This window comes from Nannospalax galili, unplaced genomic scaffold, assembly GCF_000622305.1.
Source record: "Nannospalax galili isolate Female #2095 unplaced genomic scaffold, S.galili_v1.0 scaffold547, whole genome shotgun sequence".
Lineage (NCBI taxonomy): Eukaryota > Metazoa > Chordata > Mammalia > Rodentia > Spalacidae > Nannospalax > Nannospalax galili.
Window position 1 is genome coordinate 256,507 of NW_008355824.1, and position 18,278 is coordinate 274,784.

An 18,278-nucleotide genomic window follows, 5' to 3' on the forward strand; every position below is an offset into this window, starting at 1 on the left:
ACAAACTGAGGCCACACCTTAATACCAAGCATACCTCCCCAACCGGATAAGTGTGCCGTTCTGAATCATCACTAGCTGCACACCATGAGCCCTCTACTGTTTGGAGCTTCTCTATGCAGGTATTGACAGTTGCTTCATTGTGTGGAAACATGCCTGGCACTGAAGCGACCATGTTCCTATCAGGCTATCAAGGCAGCAAACCTCAGTCAGTAAACCTGTCCGACTTGTTTCCTTTCTTGTCCCCAGTGACTGTCATTATTTTCCAGCTTCCTAGTCCTAACCTGGCTGATAGAGATCAGATGGTGACTGAATAGAAGCTGCCCCAGTCCTGGGTCCATGATGTACGCGTAAGTACTCAGCTTTTCTCAGTGAGTTGATGATTGGACAAGTATTTACACCTCCTGGGACAGGCTGTGCAGATGCTGGCTGGTAGAGCTTATTTCATCTGTAAGAGTTTTTCATATGTGTTATCATATTTCATGTTGAAGTTTTGTTTTGTTTTTGAATGAAATAAGAGTAGCCAATGTGGTATTTTCTTTCTAAATAAGAGAAATAGTAGTAATATATAATATTATCAATATTATATTTTAACATTTGGAGAAAATCTGTGCTTCTAAGAATAAAGTATTTAAGATAGTTCATTTGATTCCTTACTATGTTTAATAGTATATTCTTATAGTATATTATTTATTGAAGTATATTCTGGGACAACAAAGTAAAGATTAAAGAGGAGAAAGTATTGAATTTTTCATTTGTCAATTCCAAGTGAAAGAAATCTGTCCACATGGGATTACTGTACATATCACATGAATGAAATGATTGAATTAAAATTCTGATATGTGAGCAATTATTGAATTAACAAAATTTCATGTGGCATTTATCATAATTGAAGTCCAAAATAACTGATCCCTTGATTTTAGGTAGTGTTAAGGCTATTTGTTTAGACTGCAATGAATAACTGAGCAATTTTTTTTTCAAACTCCTATAGATTTCAAACATTTTTCCCCCAAAGATGAGTCTCTCTAAACACAAATTTCTGGTGTTTCCATTGACCAGTGTGTCAGGCGTAATTCTGATTTTGTGCTCATTGTAATTGTATAATCATCTGAGTTTATCTTCTACGAAACACACTACAATGAAAGCTTGTGGGCTTTCACATTTCTAAATGATAAATATTCTTATTTTCCCTAATATACTTTCCAATATTAGCATGAGTCCTAAGCAGACTCCATTTCATGCACAAAATTTCCCCTCACAGACACTTTCCTAACTGTAGAACCCAGTATAATATCCATACTTTTAAGTATAAGAAAGTATATTCATGACTTAACAAGATGAAGTATACAGTAGAAAACCTAGTTTTATATTTGCTGAACACTCATATGAACATATAACAATTTCAATTTAAAAAGATGTATCAAGAAATTGAAGTCTTCATGTCCATTGGTTTTAAGATTCTGTGATATGCTTTTCCAACAGCCAACTCCTCCACTTTTCAATTTATGGCATCATTTCCACTCACTTTTCTACTCTAAATATTTTATTATAGGTACATGAAATTTCCATACTGAAGCCTCATCCATTTTGGTTCAGAGTACATTGCTCTGAGTATTTTAAGCATCCTTTCTAATTGAACTCCACACAAGAATTGTTTTTATTGTTGTTTTTTAAAAATTTTTATTTATTATATTTTATGTATATGTCTATATTGCCTGAGTGTGTGTAAGGGCACCCGTGTCATGCAATGCCCACGGAGGTTAGAAGAAGGCATCAGATCCCCTGGAACTGAAGTTACAGACAGTTGTTAGCGGCCATGTGGGTGCTAGGATTCGAACCTGGGTCTTCTGCAAGAACATTCAGTGTTCTTAACTGCTGAGCCATCTCTCCAGCCCCACAAGAACTATTTTTAACACAGATATCTGCCAAAAAGTATGAACTGTTCATAAAAACAGTATGAAATCAGGCAATGGGTTTATTGAATTCATTAGCAAAGGCATTTTGTCCAAGAGATCTATTTTCACAGAGTAAATGAGTGTGTGTAAGACACACACACATAATTTTTTTTTTTTTAGCAAAAGTCTGGTCTGACATTGTGGTGAAGTAGAAAAAAATAATGTTTATTTCCACATTTTAGATTTAGATTTCCATTCATCTGGGAAAGTCTTTTATCTCTCAAGTCTTCATAATTTCTGTAAAAAGACAGGGAGCATTGACAGTAAAAGAAATGGAGTGAGCAGTATAGCCATTAGTGGAATTTGGAATCATCTTTGTAGACAAATAAAAAGTTATTTTTGTTTTATTGATTTATTATTTGCTTGATTTTGGCATCACTAGCTCTCTTTGTTATATATAAATAATAAATAGTATTTATGTATTTTCATATTTTGAGTATGTTTTCTATTTTATTATTTTTATTTATGTGTATGAGTTTATTGCTTACGTGTATATAAGTGCGACCATGCCATGCAATGCCCATGGAGGTCAGAAGAGAGTGTCAAATTACCCTGGAACTGAAGTTATGGTCACTTCTTAGCCACCATGTGGATGCTAGGAATCAAACCCTGGTCTTTTGCAAGAGCAGCAAGTGCTCTTAACCACCAAGCCATCTCTCCAGCCCCTATTTTATGTTTTTTATCGAGGAATTGTTTCAGATATGTCTTAATGCAGAAAATTTCTAGCTTTAGGTCTTGGTCAAAAATGTTTCTATAACATTAAGTCAGATAATCTTAAAGTTAATTTGAGTACTTAAATTCTATGATTTCAGAGTTAATAGCTAATTAATATGGAGAGCAATTTAGTTGGGGGAAGCATTTAATTTATCCCAGAGTATAATTCTCTGTCTGCTTTTTGTTTTGTATTGTATTGCCAGTCACTTTATTTGGTACTCTCTACAAGTGAGGCAGAGACATGAGCTACAGCTACCAGAAATTATAGACCTTGGTGTCAAGAGGCAAATCATTAGACCACACTTTGATGGATCAATGTGACATATGTAATAAATGGTCATGGTCTTTAAAAACAGGTAGAAGTTAGTTTGAGGAAAAGAAGGATATATCTTGGGCCAAAGAGAATAAAGTCATTGAAAGTCATGAGGCTTTAAATATGCCTCTAAGTTGACCTTGGAACTTGTTTAATGAAACTGAAATGAACAGTCTCTGAGGGGGCTTTTTACCAGACTATAAGTCTCTAAACTTCATTATGAGAGTTTAGTAAAAATGTAAGCAAGAGGAAGAACTGGTTAAATTTGCCATTTAGAACTGTTAAGGGGAACTTGCTCACTTGATGGTTCTATTGTTATCTGGTCGCAGCTGCAGAATTTGATGAAGAGACAGGGGTACAGATACTATATCTGCTCATTGGTTGTTTCCTTAGCTTGTAAGGAATGTGCCGCCATTTAGTGAGACCTCACAATCTTCCTTTATGATTCTAACCAAATTTGCTGTGATATCTTTTCCTCTGAGCTGACATTTTAGTTATTCCTGAAGCAAAGCCATTCCCTTCAAAGTTGCATAAAACATCATACATATACATACATTTACTGGCACTTCTCTGTATGTTTATTTTCAGTGACATCTCCCCAGTTAAATGGAAATCTTTCTGTGTCTCTAAGGCTAAATATACTGCCTGTCTCATTATAGACTTTCAACATCTGAGTGTTGATTTATGACTAAATTTTACTTCGGACAAGATCAGTTACCAAGAAAATAGAGAAGGCTAGGAGTAAATGAAACTTTCAGATTTATGACCCATTACATATCTATTAATGATGCTTATGAGATATTTACAATACAGTAATTTAGGAGGTATATAAAAGCTTAAAACTATGGAGAGAATTTGTTCCAAGTAAACATATATGTTGTGATGCTGACAGGAATTTATTATTGAAGAGAATAAAGCATTAGATAATTGTTCATGGGCTAGATTTTAGATTTCATTCACTCATCAATTCAATAAACATTTATAGCAGTTTATAGTATACTACAGTACATTATACACACACTTATACATATCTGTATAAATTATGTATGCACATACACATAGTATGTCTATTATATGTGCATATACATACATACCAGATCATACAAAAGAATAAACAGGTGCATACATATAATAATTAATAAAATCACAAATTTTCTGGTGTTTACAAACTAAGGAAGAGACATGATAATGATTGGACAAACAGAAGTGAAGTATAAATGTCATAAATATGAAATAAAAGTTTTGTATTTTTTCCCTGAAAACTTTCAAATTCACTTTAACTTCTAGCATCTTGAAAAGTTAACTTTCCATTCATATGTTATTTTCATTTATTTGCAAATGAATCAAGGCTTAAGTTTTCAAATGAATTTTCAAAACATCACATGCTGCTACAATTTGTCACTTTGCTCAAATGAGATTTGAGAAGCTCTGAAAAGCATCTCAACACTATTCAACAAACGCAGGAAAGCAATGTGGAGAGCAGAATCTAGACCGAGAGGATGAATTTGTGCTTACAACTGTCATTTGCAGTAACCTTTAAAAAGCACATTGTTTGCTAAGGACTCTAAGGGGTTGGTTCTCCTAATGCAGTGGGTTAGGTAATATGAGATATTTAGAAATAAGTAAAATGTTGTTGTATTTTTGAATCATATAGTCATTATGATTTCATTACTTATTATGATTTATCCTGAACCCTTAGCCTTTGAAAAACTTTCAAAATTCAAGTTCAAATCCTAATTCAGGGTCACCTGAGAGGCATTTGTCCTTGCAGGTTTGGATTCTGTACATTATATTTTTAAATGATGTATATGAGAAAAAACTGATCACAGATTCCTTGCCATTGCAAAGGTTTAAAAAAAATACTTTATTTCTGTGAAGTTTTTAATATGCTATAATAACTGTTCAAATTATTGCTCAAATTTGAAAAAAATAATGATTCTTGATTAAGAAAGAAACCCACATTTTGGGTGTCTTACATATTATAAAATAAAAATTAAGTAAATTGCAACTATAGAATATGTACAATATGATCTACAACTAAGGATTATATGAAATTAAAATCACTGTGCTGGTTATAACCATCGAAAACTAGCAATTTCATATGGTTCAAATTTATCAAGTATCTTTCTGGTCGTGTTTGTTTTTCTTAGAATGTTTAATGCAACACTCAGAACACATTATTTAGGCATATTTAAGTCCATATGCTATTTTTAAATGTTGTCACAGACACTGCTGTGTAAAACAATCTGGATGACACATCCCAACCGATGAGATAAGATAACGCAAGTTGTCAAGAAATAACTCCTGAAAAACAAAATGCAAAAGAGAGTGTAGGGTATGTCTAGGTATAAAAGAGAGTGTAGGCTGTATCTAGGCAGGAAAAGTGAAAAACTAAGAACCCAATGAATCGTTCTATCTACAGGGCAAACAACTGCCTTAGCTCATATCCTTCTCAGATGGTTTATTGGCAGATTCTTGTGCTCTAGATTGCTGGGTTTTTAAAAAATAATCAGGTGAATAAACTTGAACAGGTAGAAGGGCCTAAAGTATACATCAAACTCAAACCACAAGAGTAGCAACACAAAGTTGAAGAAAAATAGAAGTGAAAAAAAAATCCCACGGCTTGATTTTGAAAGTTTAAAAAAAAAAAAAAACAGTAAAAAATCAGGTCACTTATCTTGTTCCCATCTTCTACACTGAACGTGTTTCAGTCATATTCATAAACCTGAACAGGCTGTGGAAGATTGATGTATCGGTATAGATACCGCCTCGAAACCTGTAAAGGCATAACCTTAGCTCTCCTCTCTGCTGCATCAGTGTGGCATTTCCTGCCCTATGTGTCCTTCCTGCCTGCCTTCCCTCCCTCCTAGCTCATCCTTCCAAGCCACCCTATTCCCATTGTGGCGACTAGTTCCTGACTGAACCTTCATTTCCCCACCTCAAACTTCAGTTGGTTTCCGTATTCTAGCCACCAATTCTGGTAAGTAAAGGAAAGGAAACTGAGTATTGTTTGTACCATTCAATCCCTCTCAGTTCCCCCTCCAGCTCCTCCCATTCCTCCTTCTCATTTCTTATTTTCATAGATTATACGCCATAAGGCATTCTGTAAATGCACCAACCAATGAGCTGTTATAATCCAGTGTGTGTGGTATGAGATGAAGTGGGTGAGGGAAGCATCTTCATTTTTTCACGGAGTGTAAAGTTAACTCAAGAAGTGTCTTTTGGGTGGGGTACTGAAGACTTAGACTCCTTTCCGTAATTTGCTGTTTGGGGAGCAATGAATGTACTGAGAATTGCTACTGTGCCTCTGTCTCCTGGACCCAATCACAACTAACAGAATTCAGTCATGATTAACTATTTCTTCAAAATCAGAAAGCCATTAATTTCACCTCATTTCAACTCACTTAGCTGGCCAGCTGCCATCTTCTTGTTGACAACAGCCCCATCTACATACATGTGTGTATATACATATATATATATATATGCAACTATATATGTATATGTTATGTATATGTCTTTTATTACACACATTTATATGTCTTTTATTTTTTGAGAATTTCATAAATGAGTTATATTTGTATCATTTCCAAAGCCTCTTAGTCCCCCTCCAACTCCTCCCATGCCCCCTCTCAATTTCTTTCCTTTTTTTATTTTTTTGTATTTATTATACATTACTTACAACTAAGTTGTGCATTGCAGCAACATGTAAGAAGTGGCTCATTTGTTGTTTTCTTCATTCATAAACAGGAATGTTGAGTCAAGTTTTTGGTAGTGTGCAGTATATTTGCCTGTAATGTAGGGATTTGTTTCCTATTATTCTTGTAAGGTTCTCGATTAATTACACATTTGAATGACTAAATTAGAGTTGCCCTTTACTAGTCAGGGACATGGAAAAGTCAGCGGTTACTCTATTTTACCCTACTGCCCAACCAGAAACAATCAGCAGTTTAAACTTAATTATCATCCTACAATCCAGACCCATATAAAGGTTTTTAAGTGATTTAAGAACTCATACCAAAGAACATCTGGGGATACAAACTTGGCTCCATAAGCTCAACATACATGGTGGAATGCATGAAATCCACTGAGGAAGTATGGGGGTGCAGATGGAGGAGGGGTCTAAATATGATCAAGATGTATAGTATGAAATGTACAAAAGTTCAATAAAAAGAAGAAAAGATATAAGAAAAAAAATGAAATTAAAAAAGAATGCAAAAGCACTGAAATGCCCAAATATCTAAACTAATAGAAAACAGATGTTCTATTTTCACGTTTGTCTTTTTAAAAGTGGTTTAATACATTTTAAACAAGGCACGTATTGAGTTGTTCTCAGGGCCTGGAACTAGATGATCTGCTTGAGTTACATGTTATCTTTGCATTGGAATAATTATTTAAAATAGAATCTACTCATTAGAATTGCATCTTCTTTAATTCACATGGTAATATTGAAGAAGTAATGTTGCATTTGTAATGTTTAACTGTTCAACTACATTATGAAAAAACACACGAAAGTTAGCTTTTAAATGGTATTCTTAATGAAATAATAGTATTATATGCCTGTAGCTTTGAAATAATGAATTTTTTTCTAGCTGTAAATTTCTTATAGTTTTATCTATAGCCAAACATAATAATACAGTTTAGTTGATTAATAGGTTTTTCAAACAGAAGTGGAAGTAAATACCTGTTGTTCATTGTTTATGGAAATAAAAGTAGAGTCTATCTTAATACGAACAGGTAGTAATGGGAGCTATAGAAACAAATACATATTTTTGATATTTTTGAGACAGGGTCTCCCTGTAGCCCCAGCTCTCCTAGAACTCACTACATAGACCAGGCTGGCCTTGAACTCAGAGACCTGCCTACTTCTGCCTCCTGAGTGCTGGGATTAAAGGTGTGTGCCACCACGCCTGGCACTGTAGATATTTTTATAAGCACAAAATCTAATTTTATATTTAAACTAGATATACAGCTTGTAAATTTTAAGAGCTTTAAGAGCTCAGAAGATAAAATTCTGGAGTCTAGTAAGCTTGCATAGAGTTCTTTTGGAAGGTCTACTCTCCCTATTTTTGGTGGGTTATTTTAATGAAAGAAAAAAGAGGACGTGAAGTGGGGGGGGCAGGGAGTTGTGGGTAGAGGTAGGGGTGGATCTGGGGGAAGTTAGGGGATGGAGATGGAGTGAACATAATCAAAATACATGGTATCAAATTCTCAAGGAATTAATAAAATAATTTTTAAAATGATAAGGCAACTCAGCATTTGAGGGGAAAATTACAAGAATGACAGGCTCTTAAACTCTTCTGTATGTAGACTTCTACCTACTCATTATCTGTCACACATGGCCCTTCAGTAATGTGACAGGGAAATTCTGGGACATGTTAATATTGTTTATTTAATATGCAGATTATGAGTTGCAAATGAGAACATTGTTGATCTCCTTTATCTAGGGCACTTATATTTTAATCACAGCTCCTCCCTCTGTACTAGATTGCAAAATTCTACTAAAATACAAACCTTTTCATCAGACAATCAATTAGAAAGCTAAGAGCATAACATGGAAAAAGCTGCATTTAAAACGTGTGTGTGTGTGTGTGTGTGTGTGTTTATTTCTCCAGAAAGTACATAACAATAACATATTTGAAATCTATTATATATGAACACATGTAAATAGAGCTGGTATTTATTATAAGTTTAAATTCATTACAACTAACAACACTTTTTGCAATGAATCTTTGAAGAGGAAGCAAAATATTGATGGCTTTAAGGGTAACAAATCAAAAGAATTCAACATTAAAATATAAATAATTCTCAGGAGAGAGTATGATTTAAAATCTATGAAATCTTAGTCATTATTTTAATTCTTCTTTTGTCTCTAGAGATCTCCTAAACTTAGTCACAAGCAACAGAATTTGATGTCTCAAAAAATATTTCATGAGATTTTAGATGAGAATGACTAAAATTATTTTGGGTATAACAATTGGGCTGGAATTTAAAAGAGGAGTTATTAGAAGATCACTGCACTATTTCATAAAATTGAAAAAAACAACAAAAAAAGAGTTGATACCATAGTTATGGATCCAATCAGCTGGGTAGATATACATGATAATGTGAAAGGAGGCAGAGGACTTGACACATACTTTGCTGTAATTCAATTCAGGATTTTCTATCTATCTATCTATCTATCTATCTATCTATCTATCTATCTATCATCTATCTATCTTCTATCTATCTATCTAGATAGATAGCTTGCTTTATTTATTTATTTATTTATTTATTTATTTATTTATTTGTAGTACTGGAGATTGAACCTTGGGACTCACGCCTGATAAGCAAATGTTCTACTACTGAGCTACATCCCCAGTTGTAATTTAATGTTTTATTTACAGCGTTTATCATGTCAGCATTTAAGTGTATAACTTGGGGGGACTATACTGGAGGAAGAAGTAAACATTGCACCTGATTTCTTATCTGAAGTTGAAATCCTAATGGGAAAGTCATGCTGTTCTTCTTGCTATGACATGTGGCATGAGTTACATATTGTCTTAGGTAGCGTGGGGAAAAGTAAAATCAGGAATTTTTGATCTGACTCTGGGAAGCTGTGATGGTTCTTCTTAACTGTTGTATATCACACAGGGAGTTAGGACTTCTTTGACTCTGGGAAATGCTGGCAAGCTGTGAACCTAAGGTTTGTTATGATTCATATTCAGAGTTGAAATTTTCCAAGTGAATAAGAGTTTCCAAATAATATCTATGCAAAGGCCTTTAAAGGTGTTTAAAAAGAAGACAACACTTTGCCCTTGATAAACTTAGTACTTGGAGAAATGAATTCTGTACATATACAAAAAATAAACTGACATGCAGACCCATGCCACAGTATGACAGGCCATAGAAAGCATGTGGAAAGACAGAGCAAGGATAATATACAAGGCTCTTCAGTTATCACCATCACAGGCACTGTCCCATGATTTGCTTACTCTTTGTTTACTACCTCTGTATTACCGAGGTTTTCAAACATTTTGATATTTATTAAATTTTTATAATATTTCAAGAAATTTGATGCATCATTATTCTCTGATAAACTCCATATACTATGATATTTAATAGGTTATAAAGATTAGTTTTCATACTCACACCCAAATTTTTTTGAAATTATTTTGCATATCCCCATCCAATTGCTGATTTCATTCACATTGCCATTTAAATTTGTGAAGTCAAGCATTGTTACTCATTTGGCACATGCTAACTCCCTGGCCTATGCTGTTGTTCTTTCACCTACTTAGATGACATTCAGGTTATCTAGTTTTACTTATCTTTAGAGAAGCCTCCCTGACCCTCCACTTGAGATAAGCTGTCCCAGTTATAGACATGTAAAAGCACATATGTTTCTTATACCAGTTTTCATTATGATAATTAAGCATGTATTTCTAAAATAATTTAAAAATGTTTTTATTAATAAATTTGTTCTTTGACAATTTCATGCATTCTAATTATTCTCCCCACCTTTCTCCTATCCCTGTCAAGCACCCTTCCTCCAAGACTCTTTTCCATATTCATATCTTTTGTTTTATTTTGTGACTCACTAACTTTAACCAAGGGTGTCTGAGTGACCATGGTTTGGAACCATCCCTCGGAGCCTGGTGGCTCCAGCAGTGGGTACACAGTTAAAGTCATGACTTCCCACCCAGAATCTATCAGCAAATATCCTACAATTCCTCAGGGAGGTGTAGGATTCCATAAGTCCCTCCCCCATATATGACTGACAGTTGACAGGTCCTGTCTTATACAGGCCCAGTGCAGTCAGCTGTGGCTGCCCTGAGTTCATGATTGCAAGGACTGTAAGATGTGCTTGTAAGATGGCATTTTGCTGCCCCATCCTTGTCTTCCAGTATTAATTCTTTCTGCCCCCTCCCCCCCCCAGCCTTAGAGAAGAGTGGCATAGGTGTCCTGTTTAGGGCTGAGTACTTAACGATCATTTATTTAGCACCTTAAGAAGTCATAAATCTGCATTCACCACCATGCACTGCAAAGACAGGTCTTCAGTAATTTTTAAATGTTTGCCTCTCTCCCTGTAAGCTCTGCTTATCAGGCTAGCCAATCCATTCCCAAGCATCAACAATTATCAGTAACTCTTTGTTGGGTTAATATATGTGTCAGAATTCTTTACTATGCATCAGAAAGAACTATTTCCAAAGAATTGCTAGAAAACTGTTGTGTAAACACAGTTTTAGCATAATAAGCATATATAACAGGTGGCTCCAAATTGTATGAAAAATAAAATGTGGTCAAAAATCTACTTTTATAATTGTGACTTGAATATGCTTACATTGTCCTTGAGAATAACTTCCTCTCCTTTGATTGTCAAGATAATTGAAAAGTAGATTTTTGTATGTTTTCTTTCTTTTGTTTCTTGCTCAAATTCATTGGTTTTGAGGTCTTCTGTAGTTCTAAATTAATTTTAGACTATTCTTTCTATTTCTGTGAAACAAGCCACAGGTATTTTGGCAAGGGTTATGCTGAATGTATAGAGTACTTTGGGAAACATGTTTTTTAATTTATAGATCTTTTAAATTATTTATTTAATAACCACATGATTAGAAGAAGCATTTCATTACAGCTTTAACATATTCAATAACAATTTCCAGAGCAGAGATGCATCTCTTTCAAAAGTGGCGGTAAATTTTTAGGTTAACAGTTGAATTAATACAGTTATACATATTGAACTCAGTATAAACCCTATAAGACATAAAATTGAATGAGGTTTTAACCTTTAAAAAGGATCTCCATTTCATTTTAAAATATACTGTTTCCTTCAGAAAAACTCATTTTTAATACTACTAACGCCTAAATGTTTGCACAGGTGTCTCTAATCTTTATGTATCTGATTATTACTAGTCACAGTTGGTTACACTTGGATCCTTGGCACCTGAGTATGGACTTAAAATCATCAGGTAGATTTCAATGGTATTATTTTTACCTTTACTAATTTACATGAAGCAAATTTTTATGCTTCTTCCTCAAATATTTTTTACTTGTTCATTTTTTTGTGTATATCATACAGAACATCCCAATCAATCTTATTAATCTATATACCCACTTCCCAAATGGCACCCTCCCATAGCCCCCCCCCCCGCCCGCCGCCACTGGAGCCCATATACTCTGTCAGCCCTCTTACTGTCCACTGTGTTGTTGGTGCCTCCAGCCGTTCCCCAGTGCTTTTTCCAACCACTGAATCTAGTCAGCCTATCTAGAGTTCCTTGTTTTAGGAAGATCAGCTCTTCCTCAGTCTGCTGAATCTAGTCAGCCTATGTAGAGTTCCTTATTTTAGGAAGATCAGCTTTTCCCCATCTGGCAGCAACCAGTTGTAAATAGCTCTTTAGATAAGATTGGGATCTACTGTTCATTTTCCCAGTTCTATGCTGGGTTACTGTTTGGGAGTCTTGGGCCACCCTGGCCAACAATTCAAAGGAAGCTATCTCCTGTCTGGCATTGTTTTTTGTTATGTAGCCTTTAGCTATACACATGGACTCTTAAAAAATTATATTGACCCCATTAATTGTTGGTTATACTTTCCTTTTGGGTGTTTAAGACCCTGCAGTAGGCCCAGATAAACCAATTTATTTTTAATCTTAAGGCCGTTTGAATCTGTTCCTCAGGGGTCACATGGGCTTGGGAGGAGCCCCTGGCTCCTTTCCTCTACCAGTTCCATCTACGTGAAGATAAGTCAAAGGTCCTACTCGATCATGGCTGGCTTTGCTTGGAAGCATGGAAGAAATGTTTCCTCCGTGGTGATCCTCCTTTCTGTAGACTGGACACCGGTTCAAGTCCATCTGGTGGGGGTCTCCATGGCCTCCTTGCTCAAGAGGACAGATGACTCACCACAGTTACAGGACATTTTGAGAGATGTTTGTAGTCCCCTGGAACTTAGTTGACCTAGGAGGGCAAGGAGCAAAAACTGTCCTTTATGTCCCTCTGTTGCCCGAGTTCTCTCAGGGTCTCCTGAGCTATCAGGCAAACTATATAGCATATCTTTATGTACATTTATTATTGTCATGGGGAGGGGAGAGGAGAGTGACCTACAAAGAAACGAGCACCTGTGCCTAGCTCCGTGCCACTCGGCTATGGCAGCGCCTCTGATAGCATGGCTCAGAGCCCACCATATCAGACTGTTCCCGTGCCATGCCCATAGTCACTACTAGCATTCACTCATGCCTCAGGGACTAGCAGTCTCACCCCAAGTCCATTCTGACAGGCCATTCTGTCCTTCAGTACGTGTGGCTGCTGCTGCTGTGCATTCCCCACACCACACGCTACCCGCAGCTTGTGGCTTCTGTTCCAAGATGGCTCTCAGCAGCTCTTCAGTAATCCACCCTCTGTGGCAGGCCCTGACCCTTGGAGGAGCTAGCCAATTGGGAGACACCCTCTGACCAAATTATTATAGGCCTCAAAGTATGTCTGTTAAACATCCAAGAAGTTTAGTTCCACCAGTCTGGTACTTTTAATTACCATGTGCCATGCAGATAAAGCTTGGGCAAAAACCAAATGCTCTAAGATAAACTTTGCCTAGATAAATATTATATTCCTTGAGCTAGTTGTTTGTATAATTTGTTAGTACGTTGTTCAATTAATATGGTTCCCTCTGTTTTTTTTAAAACTAGCTAGGCATTATTTATCTTTTGCATTGTCTAACCCTTCCACCATGGTTTCCCCATTTAAAGTAACTCCCGTTTTCCGATTTCGCCGTAATAATAGCCTTATCCTATGGACCCACTTCTCTTGAGCTCCTTCTTTCCCTTTATCCCCTAGGTTCCTTGTATAACCTTCCCTCCCACATCCCCTTCAAATAACCCCACTTTTATTGATGTCTCCCTTATTAATGTCTGTTTCCTACTGTTCTTCTATTTCAGATTCTTTCTGTTCCTTTATCTCCCTGGTTCCTTTCCATTATCCTGGTTCCTGTAGTTATGTCTGGATACATACTCACTTATCAGGGTTTGGTGCTAAGATCCACATATGAGAGAGAAGATACATCATTTTTTTCTGGGTCTGTGCTACTTCACTTAGTATAATCAATTTCTACTTCCATCCATTTACCTGCAAATTTCATGATTTTGTCTTTCTTTACTGCTGAGTAAAACCATCATATAATGAACCACATTTTCATTATCCACTCGTCAATTGAGAGACACTTAGGTTGCTTCCATCTCTTAGCTACTGTGAAAAGAGCAGCAACAAACATGGATGTTCAAATGTCTCTGCAATAGGATGAGTTCTTTGGGTATATGCCAAGGAGCGGTATAACTGGGTCAAATAGTAGGTTCATTTGTAGTTTTTAAAGAGTTCTCCATACTGCTTTCCATAGGGGTTGTACAAGTTTGCAGTCCCACCATCAGTAGATGAGTCCCACATCCTCTCTAACATTTGGTATCATTTGTTCTCTTGATCTTAGCCAGTCTGACTGGGGTAAGATGAAATCTTAAAGTGGTTTTAATTTGCATTTCCCTAATAACTAATGATGTTGAACACATTTTAAGATGCTTAGCCATCTTTACTTCTCCTTTTGAAACCTCTCTGTTCAGCTCCTTAGCCCATGTTTTAATTGGGTTACTTCCTTTCTTGATTCTTTGTTTTTTTGAGTTCTTTGTATATTCTGGTTGTTAAACCTCTGTCAGATGTGTCACTGGTGAAGATTTTCTCCCATTCTGTGGGTTTTTTCTTCATTTCCTTGGTTGCTTCTTTTGATGGACAGAAGCTTTTTAGTTTAGTGAGGTTCCATTTGTTGATATTTGACCTTGTTTCCCGAGCAATTGATATCCGGTTTAGAAAATCCTTTCCTACACCTATATCTTGTAGGTAATTGTCAATGTTTTCTTCTAACAGTTTCAGAGTTTCAGGCTCACATTGAGGTCTTTGATCCATTTGGAGTTGACTTTTCTGCAAGGTGAAATGGGTTTAGTTTCATTCTTCTACAGGTGGAGATTCAGTTTTGTCAGCATCGTTTGCTGAACATACTGTCTTTCCTCCAGTGAATATTCTTGGCCCCTTTGTCACATATCAGGTGGCTGAAACTGTATATTTGGGTCTTCAATTTTGTTCCATTGATCTATGGGTCATTTTAGTGCCAGTACCATGTTGTTTTTATGACTGTAGCTGTGTAATAGTCACAAATGATATAGCTCTGTAATACAGTTTAAAAATCTGGTATAGTACTCTCCCCAGCATTGCTCTTACTACTCAGGGATTTGGCTATCCAAGGTCTTTTGTGATTACATATGAATCTTAGGATGGTTTTTTCCAATTCTGTGAAAAATGTCATGGGGATTTTGATTGGCATTGCATTGAATCTATAAATGGCTTTTGGTAGGGTGGTGATTTTCACAATATTAATTCTTCCAATCCATGAGCATGGGAGGTCCTTCCATCTTCTCATAGAAAGGTTACAAACTTTTATGGATTAATTTTGTAACCTGTCACATTACTGAAAGTATTAATAGTTTCTAGGAGTTTTCTGGTGGAATTTTTGGCCTCTCTTAGATATAATATCACATCTGCAAAAAAGGATAATTTGATCTCTTCTTTTCCAATTATTACTCCTTTAATTTCCTGCTCTTGTCTTATTGCTCTTGCAAGAGTTTGTACTGAAGGCCTGGAGGATTCTTGGAGATCTGATAGTCAGCAGTCTATGCTGGACTCTGAAGTTGATCTCAGCAGCAAGACAAACTCACCATTTCAACTCACCAGCAAAAAGCAAAAGCTCCCTTCTGCTTTTTTCCATGGCCTCTTATATGAGCTGCCATCAGAAGGTAACGCCCACATTTAGGGTGTGTCTTCCAGCTTTAGATGATCCAATCAAGAAGATCTCTTTCATTTCAGTTAATTTCAGATCCAATCAAGTTGACACCCAGGATTACCCATCACATGTATATTGAACTACCCTTGCACCTCTGGAATAAAGCTGACTTGATCATGGTGGATGATCTTTTTGATGTGTGTCTGTATGCGATTTGCAAGTATTTTGTGAGAATTTTTGCATCTATGTTCATTAAGGGTATGGGTTTATAGTTTTGTTTTTTGGTTTTATTTCTACCTGGCTTTGGTGTTAGAGTGATGATAGCATCATAGATGGAATTTAGAAATTCTCTCTCCCATTTCTTTCTTTTTGAATAAATTAAGTATTATTGGATGTAGATCTACTTTAAATGTCTGGTAGACTTCTGCTGTAAATCCACCTGGTCCTGGGCTTTTTTTCAGTCAGAAGTTATTACGGTTTCAATTTAGTTATATGTTATGGGTCTGTTTAAGCTGTTAATCTCTTCTTGGTATTGTTTTGGTGGTACCCATGCTTTTATATACCCATCCCTTTCTTTTAGGTTTTCAAATTTAGTAGCATATAGGTTCTTAAAGTATTCCCTTATAATGTTCTGGATCTTTTTGGTGTCCATTGTGATGTTCTCCTTTTATCTCTGATTTTGATTTGAAACTGTTATTTCTTTCTTTTGGTAACTGGGCTAGCAGTCTGTTAATCCTGTATATTTTTTTCAAAGAACCAGCTCTTGGGTTTGTTGATTCCTTGTATTGTATTCTTTGTTTCTATTTCATTAATTTCTACTCTGATATTTGTTATTTCTTCTAGTCTGCTGGGTTTGGGTTTCATTTGTTGTTGCTTTTCAAGTGACTTGAGTTGCAGTGTTAAGTCATTTATTTGTGTTCTTTCTGATTTTTAATGTAGGCACATAGAGCTATAAACTTCCCTCTAAGGACTTCTTTCAACTGTCCTAGAGGTTTTGTTATGTTATATTGTCCTTTTCAGTTAGTTCCAGAAATACTTTTATTTCTTTCTTAATTTCTTCTTTGACCCATTCATCATTCAGGAGTGTGTTGTTTAATCTCCATGTGTTCATGTAGTTATTAGGGTTTCTTCTGGTGTTGATTTTAGGCTTTATTGCATTGTGGTCTGATAGAATGCATGGGATTACTTCAATCTTTTTGTATTTGTTGAAGTTTGTTTTGTGCCCCAGTTTATGGTTGATTTTGGAAAAGGCTCCATGGGACGCTGAATAGAAAGTATATTTTTTGGTGCTTGGGTGGAATATTAGGTAGATGTCTCTTAGGTCCATTTGATATGTGGTATTGTCTAATTCAGATGTCTCTCTTTTTTCAATGAATTTTTTAGAAGAAGCATTTCACTACAATAGCATTGACATATTCAATAACAATTTTCTGAGCTGATGCATATTTTTCAAATTTGGCTGTAAATTTTTAGGTTTACAATTGAATTACTACAGTTATATAATATTGTACTCAGTATAAACCCTATAAGACATAAAATTAAATGAGGTTTTAACCTTTTAAAAAGATCTCCATTTCATTATTAAAATACAGAGTTTCATATAGAAAAATTCATTTTCAATGCAATTGACATTAAGATATTTGCACATGCATGTCTCATCTCTGTATATCTGATTATTACTAGTGACAGTCAGTTGCTTTATGAGCTCCTTGGCATCTGAGCATGGATATAAAATAATCAGGTAGATTTCAATGGTAGTGTTTTCCACATCTAATTATTTTATATCATTTTTAAAATTTTTAATAACTACATAATTAGAAGAAGCATTTCACTACAGCTTTAACATATTCAGTAACACACTCCAGAGCAAGAGTACATCTCTTTATCTGACAGATTCTTCTGACCTCCGCGGGCATTGCATGACATGGGTGCACTTACTTACATGCAGGGAACATACACGTATACATAAAATAAAAACAATAAATTTTTAAAAAAGATCTCCATTTCATTTTAGAATATATTGTTCCTTGCAGAAAGACTCATTGTTTTTGCTACTAACACTGAGATGTTGGTGCATGCATCTCTAATCTGTATGCATCAGATTATTAATAGTCATAATTGGTTGCACTTGGATCTTTGGCACCTGTGTATGTCTATGGAGTCATTGGGTAGATATCAATGGTGATTTTTATCACCTCTACTAATTAGCATGAGGAAAATTTCAATGCTTCTTCCTCAAATATAATACATTTTTAAAAATTTGTTGATTTTTTTGGTGTGTGTGTGTGTGTGTATCACACAGAACATCCCAAACCATCTTATTCAAATATACACCCACTTCCCAGATGGCACCCTCCCATAGCCTACCTCCCCCCACTAGAGCCCTTATACTCTGAGATCCCTGCTACTGTCTGCTGTATCGGCACCCCAGCCATTCCACACTACTTGCCCTTCTGTTGAATCTAGTCAGCCTATCTAGAGTCTTTGTTTTGGGAGGGTCAGCTGTTCCTCTTCT

The 18,278-nt window shown here is 35.7% G+C and overlaps 1 protein-coding gene across 1 annotated transcript in view; it reads left to right on the top strand.

Annotated features, from left to right (window-relative positions):
• The first annotated feature begins 264 nt into the window (after positions 1-264).
• Tmprss11f (transmembrane serine protease 11F) overlaps positions 265-18,278 on the top strand; it is a 74,700-nt gene continuing 56,686 nt past the window's right edge. The window contains exon 1 of the mRNA XM_008853820.1: positions 265-347. Coding sequence (XP_008852042.1) covers positions 337-347 — 11 coding nt within the window. The 5' untranslated portion in view covers positions 265-336. The remainder of the gene's footprint in view (positions 348-18,278) is intronic.